Source organism: Carcharhinus amblyrhynchos, chromosome 19, assembly GCF_965287045.1.
Source record: "Carcharhinus amblyrhynchos chromosome 19, sCarAmb.v2.hapA, whole genome shotgun sequence".
In the NCBI taxonomy this organism is placed as follows: domain Eukaryota; kingdom Metazoa; phylum Chordata; class Chondrichthyes; order Carcharhiniformes; family Carcharhinidae; genus Carcharhinus; species Carcharhinus amblyrhynchos.
In genome coordinates this window covers 6,386,347-6,394,615 of record NC_137342.1, presented here as the reverse complement: position 1 = coordinate 6,394,615, position 8,269 = coordinate 6,386,347, and the positions used below count along the sequence as shown (strand labels likewise).

General features: G+C 47.2%; 1 protein-coding gene across 1 annotated transcript in view; it reads left to right on the top strand.

The window, feature by feature from the left end:
- Positions 1-229: 229 nt before the first annotated feature.
- Positions 230-8,269, top strand: part of lrmp (lymphoid-restricted membrane protein) — a 148,204-nt gene continuing 140,164 nt past the window's right edge. Inside the window, exons 1-2 of the mRNA XM_080207195.1 lie at positions 230-791; positions 5,129-5,239. Of these exons, the coding sequence (XP_080063321.1) occupies positions 230-791; positions 5,129-5,239 (673 nt within the window). The remainder of the gene's footprint in view (positions 792-5,128; positions 5,240-8,269) is intronic.

Here is an 8,269-nt window from a genome sequence, read left to right as displayed (position 1 = left end):
GAAGCTTGAACCTTTTTGATTCAGAGGCAAGAGCAGCTCTACTAGTTGCAGCTGACACCTATAAATGTGCATCTCTGCAGTTGAATTGTGCGACATTATTGAGTAAAGTTTGGTATGTGTAGGCGCAATATGCAAGTAGTTTAGGAATAGCCTTCCACTTTGCTGTTGTTGTTTCCAGGTACTTGAATATCGAAGAGTGAGACAGTCCCACAGCTCTTCAAATCAGGCCATGAGCAGCAAGCGCCATAATCCAGTGGAAAGCATCTGCCGAAAAATCCAAACCATTCAAAGGAGAGACCAGGGGTCCAATCCCGTGTTGCAAATTCCGAAATTCCGCTCCAGGAACTTTGAGAGTCCTCAGGTCAGCCTCAGGAAGAACATGGAGGTGATCCTGCGGAATAGAAGGGCTGCAAATCACACGGTGCGGCGGGGAGTGAACGTTGCCGTGGCCGATCGCGCCTCGTCCGGCCGATTGAGAGACGGGAGAGACCGGCAAGCCTCTGTCAGTTCCACGTACACGGTGGTCAGCTCGGTCGGAGAAACGGCCGCCAAGCCGCCTCGTGGCTGCAGAGCTGTGAGCTGCTCCACGCCCGTTAACCAGGGCGAGAGAAATGTTGCCATCTTGAGCCAGCCTTACTCGGCCATTATCAATATTGAACATCGCGTTCTGACCAGCGGTGACTGCAACACTGCGTGTAGTCCAGTTAGTACCACCAACTTTAACTTCTACACCCACCTACACCAAACGCAATCACCCGTAGCAAAGAGATTGTCCTTGGATGAGACTAGTGGTAAGTGAATGATGATGAAGTTTCCGCGTGTTTAGCTTTACGTGAACATCACTCAGACTGGGATTTCCATCTCCTGCAGGGCAATTTGGATTTCAGAGTCTAGAATTGTTTTCAATGGGTTTTGGTGTCAATGGGTGCTATTCTGGTTGGCGAATAGTGGAGTGCCCCAGGGATCGGTGCTGGGCCCTCAGCTATTTTCCATTTATATAGATGATCTGGAGGAGGGGGCTGAGTGTAGGGTGACAAAATTTGCTGATGACACAAAGATGAGTGGAAAAGCAAATTGTGCGGAGGGTGTGGAAAGTCTGCAGAGGGATCTGGATAGGCTGAGCGAGTGGGCGAGGACCTGGCAGATGGAGTATAATGTTGGCAACATAGAACACTACAGCACAAACAGGCCCTTCGGCCCACGAGTTGCGCCGATCACATCAACACCTACCAATCTATAGACCTATCTATAACCCCCAATCCCATTAAACCCCATATACTCATCCAGAAGTCTTTTAAAAGACCCCAGCGAGTTCGCCTCCACCACCACTGACGGCAGCCGATTCCATTCACTCACCACCCTCTGAGTGAAAAACTTACCCCTAACATCACTTCTGTACTTGCCTCCCCGCACCTTAAATCTGTGTCCTCTCGTAGCGACCATTTCAACCCGGGGAAATAGCCTCTGAGAATCCACCCTATCTATTCCTCTCAACATTTTATAAACCTCTATCAGGTCGCCTCTCAACCTCCGTCTCTCCAGGGAAAAGAGTCCCATATCCCTCAACCTATCCTCATAAGGCATGCCTCCCAGTCCAGGCAACATTCTTGTAAATCTCCTCTGAACCCTTTCAATAGCTTCTACGTCTTTCCTACAGTGAGGCGACCAGAACTGCGCACAGTACTCCAAATGAGGCCTGACAAGGGTCTTATAAAGTTGCAGCATTACCTCCCGACTCCTAAACTCAATCCCTCGATTTATGAAGGCCAGTACACCATACGCCTTCTTGACCACATCCTCCACCTGCGAGGCCGATTTAAGAGTCCTGTGGACGTGGACCCGGACCCCAAGATCCTTCTGCTCTTCAACACTACCAAGACTCCTGCCCTTGATAGTGTACTCATTCATCCCATTGGTTCTGCCAAAATGGACGACTACACATTTATCCGCATTGAAGTCCATCTGCCACTTCGCCGCCCAGTCCTGCATCCTATTTATGTCCTGCTGCAACTTTTGCCATCCTTCCAGACCATCCACAACACCACCGACCTTCGTGTCATCAGCGAACTTACTTACCCATCCCTCCACTTCCTCATCCAGGTCATTTATGAAAATGACAAACAGCAAGGGTCCTAGAACAGATCCCTGGGGCACTCCACTGGTGACTGACCTCCATTCAGAAAAAGACCCATCCACAACCACTCTCTGCCTTCTGCAGGCAAGCCAGTTCTTGATCCACAAGGCCAAAGGCCCTTGGATCCCATGCCCTCTCACCTTCTCAAGAAGTCTTGCATGGGGGACCTTATCAAACGCCTTGCTGAAGTCCATGTACACCACGTCCACGGCACTTCCTTCGTCAATGTGTTCAGTCACATTATCGAAGAACTCAACTAGGCTCGTAAGGCACGACCTGCCCTTGACAAATCCATGCTGACTATTCCTGATCATGTCAAACCTCTCCAAATGCTCGTAAATCTTGTCCCTCAGAAGCCTCTCCATCAGCTTACCAACCACTGAGGTCAGACTCACCAGTTGGTAATTTCCCGGGCTATCTCTGTTCCCTTTCTTGAAAATAGGAACTACATCCGCAATCTTCCGGAACCTCTCCTGTCTCCATTGACGACGCAAAGATCATCTCCAGGGGCTCTGCAATCACTTCCCTCGCCTCCCACAGTATCCTGGGGTACATCCCATCTGGTCCTGGCGACTTATCAATCTTGATAGAATTCAAAAGTTCTAACACATCCTCCACCTTAATATCCACAAACTCAATCTTTTCCATCTGCTGCAAATCCGTAGCAAAATCTCCCAGATCAGCTTCCACTGTGAATACTGAGTCAAAGTACTCATTAAGCACCTCTGCCATTTCTTCTGGTTCCACACAGACCTTTCCCCTTTCACCTTTTATAGGTCCTATCTCTTCTCTTCTCATCCTTTTACCTTTCACATATTTATAGAAGGCCTTGGGATTCTCCTTAATCTTACCCGCCAAGGTCTTCTCATGACCCCTTCTGGCTCTCCTAATTTCCCTTTTAAGCTCCTTTCTACAGTCCTTATACTCCTCAAGATCCTTAACCTCTCCTAGTTCCCTGAACCTTTTGTACACCTTCCTTTTCCTCCTGACTAAGTTCAACACAGCCTTCGTGCACCACGGTTCCCGCGACCTACCAAAACCCCCTTGTCTCATCGGAACGTTATCATACAGAGCTCCAGACAAACATTCCTTGAATATCCGCCACCTTCCTTCGGTACTTTTCCCTAAGAACGCCTCCTTCCAGTTTATTTTTCCAAGTAACTTCCTGACTTCTTCGTATCTCCCCTTACTCCAGAGTGTGAGGTTATCCACTTTGGCAGAAATAATAGTCGGAGGGATTATTATTTAAAGGGCAAAAAGCTGCAGCATGCTACGGTGCAGAGGGACCTGGGGGTCCTTGTGCACGAGTCGCAAAAACCCAGTCTGCAGGTGCAGCAGGTGATCAAGAAGGCGAATGGAATGTTGGCCTTTATAGCGAGGGGGATTGAATATAAAAGTAGGGAGGTCTTGCTGCAACTGTACAGGGTATTGGTGAGGCTGCAGCTGGAGTACTGTGTGCAGTTTTGGTCGCCGCACTTGCGCAAGGATATTTTGGCCTTGGAGGGAGTACAGAGGAGGTTCACTAGGCTGATACCGGAGATGAGGGGGTTGGACTATGAAGAGAGACTGAATAGACTGGGTCTGTACTCGTTGGAGTTTAGAAGGATGAGGGGGGATCTTTTAGAGACGTATAAGATAATGAAGGGGATGGATAGGGTAGAGGTAGGGAGATTCTTCCTGCTCAGAAAGGACAGCAGGACTAGAGGGCACAGCCTCAAGATAAGCGGGCGGGGGGGGCCGTTTAGATCAGAGTTGAGGAGGAACTTCTTCACTCAAAGGGTGATGAATCTCTGGAATTCTCTGCCAGTTGAAGTGGTGGAGGCTACCTCGCTAAATATATTTAAGACACGGGTAGATAGGTTTTTGACAGACAGGGGAATTAAGGGTTATATGGGGAGAAAGTGGGAAAGTGGAACTGATCCACTTCAGATCAGCCATGATCTTATTGAATGGCGGGGCAGGCTCGAAGGGCGAGATGGCCTACTCCTCCTATTTCTTCTGTTCTTATTGTTTTAAAAAAACACACTTTTTTATTATCATTTAAAAAAGCCAGTTTACCTTCAAAGGTCCTACATAAATGCCAAGTTTCTCTTTCACGATCTTAATATGTCCCCAAGTTTTTTTTATAGAATTCAATTAAATCATAGAGTCCCTTCAGTGCAGATAAGAGGCAATTCAGCCCATTTTAAGTCTGAACCAACTCATAGCCAGGCTTTACCCTGCAAACTCATGTATTTACTCCATTAATTCCTTGTCTTCACCCCCACCCCCCACTTGTATATCTTGGGACACCAAGGGGCAATTTAGCATGGCCAATCCACCTAACCTGCACATCTTTAGACTGTGGGAGGAAATAGGAGCACTCGAGGAAAGCCATGCAGACTTGGGCAGATTCCATACAGACAGTCACCAAGGCTGGAATTGAACCCAAGTCCCTGGCGCTGTGAGGCAGCAGTGCCAACCACTGTGCCACCCTTTTCGCAATTTGCCATGGAGTGATTTGAACTTTTAACTGGTTTCCCCGTATTGTGTCTAATTATAATACTCTGTGATCCACTGAGTATGTGGGAACACTTTTTATTTTCTCTTTCATGATTTTGGATGTTCTTCTACCAGTTAAACCCAATTATATTTTTTAATTTTGCATACATTTGTGTGTGGGTGTATTTATCCATTGCTGCATAAAATATGACAGTATAATATTCCAATATCAGTTGCGAGGAACGCTTGTGTTGATATGAGCATTTGAGTAAAGAATTGTATCACATTTTGTCTAAATATAACTGAGGCCTTTATTGCCTATTTGGACACGTACTTGCGCTGAAATAACCACACTCTGCGGGTTTTAATGTGTTTCTTAATAAACTAACAAAGGAAATGTCAGCATTTAGCAAAATATGCAAAAGAATGCTCACATATTGAGCAGGGTGCGGTGAATTAAAAAGTTAAGCGTGACTAACACAGTCTGTTCGATGTTTCACCGTTTTCGTAAAGTAAACGAACCTGCAGTGCCAAACGGAATGGAAAATGTGGAAAATATGAGTCTGATCTGCGAGGAAGATCTACTGGACACTATTTTCTACGCCTGTGACATAAAGCATCGAGGTACAGTTTAACATTACCACTTAATACTCAAAATGATCTTTTATCATCTCTTAGTCAACAGTAGGACTCATAGGATTGATGGATTAGGGATTGGAAAATGGACAGAGGACAAAAGAGCAGGAATAAATGGGATATTTTCAGCTTGGTAGGCTGTGGTTAAAGGGAGCTTGAAGGATCAGGACTCAGGCTTTGGCTATTTACAATCGTTGTTAATGACTTGGATGAAGGGACAGTATAATGTATCCGAGTTTGCTGATGGCGTGAAACAGATGGGAAAGTAGAAACCTGACAGTGCAGAAGGAAGCCATTTGGCCCATCAAGTCTGTACCAACATCGATCCCACCTAGGCCTCATTCCCGTAACCCTGCTAATTTACCCCGCTAATCCCCGGACACTAAGGAGCAATTTAACATGTCCGATGCACCTAACCCACACATCTTTGGACTGTGGGAGGAAACCAGAGCACCTGGAGGAAACCCATGCAGACACGGGGAGAATGTGCAGACTGCTCACAGGCAGTGACCCAAGCTGGGAATTGAACCCAGAGCCCTAGCACTGAGGCAGCAGTGCTAACCACTGTGCCACCTTGAGCAGTGAATGGTGAGATGGCTCTAAAGAGGCTTTAGAGAAGTAGAGTCAGTGTTGAGCGAGTGGGCAGGAAAATGTTGATGGAATACAATGTGGTGATGTTGTCTTGTCTGGTCTGAAAAATAAAGCAAGCAGAATACTTTTTCTTTGAAATTGCTTACATTCAGAGGGACCTGGTGTCCTTGTAAACTGAATGTATAAAGCTAATATGCAGGTATGGCTAGCAATTGGGAAGGCAAGTGGCATGTTACCTTTTATTATGATGGGATTGGAGTGAAAGAATCATTGGAATTATATAGGTCATTGAGTGACTGCCTGTGCAGAGTTTGCATGCTCTCCCCGTGTCTATGTGGGTTTCCTCTGGGTTCTCCAGTTTCCTCCCACAGTCTCAAGATGTGCAGGTTGGGTGGATTGACCATGCAAAAATGCTCCTCAGTGTCCCAAGCTGCGGAGGTTAGGTTGATTGGCCATGGTAAACGTAGAGTGACGGTTGGGTCTAAGTAAGATGCTCTTTCGGAGAGATTTTAATGGGCTGAATGGCTTCCTTCTGCACCGTGTAGGAACCCCATGGTGCAGCCACACCAGAAACATGGTGTGCAGTTTTGGTCTCCTTATGAAAAGATGTACTTTTCTGAGACTGAGTGCAACAGAAGGTCCATTGGGCTGGGTCCTGGGCTGAGAGGATTGTCCTTGGAGGAGAAGTTAAGGGGACCAGGCATATATTCCCTGGACTTGATTTTAAAACGTAAATTTCTTAATAAGAACATAAGAAATAGGAGCAGGAGTAGGCCACCTAGCCCTTCGAGCCTGCCCCGCCATTCAATAAGATCATGGCTGATCTGTCGCTGCTCAGTTCCACATTCCCGCCCTCTCCCCATAACCCTTAATCCCCTCGCTTATCAAAAACCTACCTACCCCCGTCTTAAATCTATTTAGCGAGGCAGCCTCCACCACTTCAACGGGCAGAGAATTCCAGAGATTCACCACCCTTTGAGTGAAGAAGTTCCTCCTCAACTCCGTTCTAAACCGCCCCCCTCTTATCTTGAGGCTGTGCCCTCTAGTCCTGCTGTCCTTTGAGCGGGAAGAGCCTCTCCACCTCGATCCTATCCATCCCATTCATCATCTTATACGTCTCAATGAGATCTCCCCTCATTCTTCTAAACTCTAACAAGTACAAGCCTAGTTTATTCAGCCTCTCCTCATAGTTCAACCCCCTCAACTCCGGTATCAGCCTAGTAAACCTCCTCTGCACTCCCTCCAAGGCCAAAATATCCTTGCGTAAGTGCGGCGACCAAAACTGCACACAGTACTCCAGCTGCGGCCTCACCAATGCCCTATACAGCTGCAGTAAGACCTCCCTACTTTTATATTTAATCCCCCTCGCTATGAAGGCCAGCATCCCATTCGCCTTCCTGACCACCTGCTGCACCTGCAAGCTGGGTTTTTGCGACTCATGCACAAGGACCCCGAGGTCCCTCTGCACCGTCGCCTGCTGCAGTTTTTGGTCATGTAAGTAATAGTCCTTCCTACCATTATTCCTACCAAAGTGGACAACTTCACACTTGCCAACATTAAATTCCATTTGCCAGTTCCTGGCCCATTCGCCCAGCCTATCTAGATCCTTCTGTAGACTCTCCACACCCTCCGCGCAGTTTGCCGTTCCACCAATCTTGGTGTCATCAGCAAATTTCGACACCATACACTTGGTTCCCTCCTCCAGATCATCTATATAAATGGTAAATAGCTGAGGTCCCAGCACCGACCCCTGGGGCACTCCACAAGTCACCAACCGCCAATCCAAATAGCACCCATTGACCCCCACTCTCTGCCTCCTATTTGACAGCCAATCCTCTATCCACGCTAACACCTTACCCCCAACTCCATGCCCCCTAACCTTCTGTAATAACCTCTTGTGCGGCACCTTATCAAACGCCTTCTGAAAATCAAGAAAGACCACATCCACCGGCTCTCCTCTATCCACCACCCTAGACACATCCTCATAGAACTCCAATAAATTCGTCAGACACGACTTCCCCTTAACGAAACCGTGCTGCGTCTGCTCGATCAAACAATTCTCCTCAAGATGCCTCGCTATTTTCTCCTTGATCACGGTTTCTAACATTTTACCTACAACAGACGTTAAACTAACTGGCCTATAATTCCCTGCCTTTTGCCTGCCACCCTTCTTAAACAATGGCGTAACGTTAGCTGTTTTCCAATCTTCCGGCACTTCCCCGGAATCCAGCGATGTTTGGAAAATAAGAGATAAGCTTAAGGGGCTTGCCAGGAGCATGTGACGTTTTTTCTGGGCTGGGGAGCCTAGATCATAGGGTACCACGGTCTTAGAAGAAGCAGTTGGCCATTTTGGAACGAGATGAGATATTTCTTCACTCAAAGGGTTGTGAATCTTCAGAAATCGTCACTCCCAGAGAGGTGGGGATG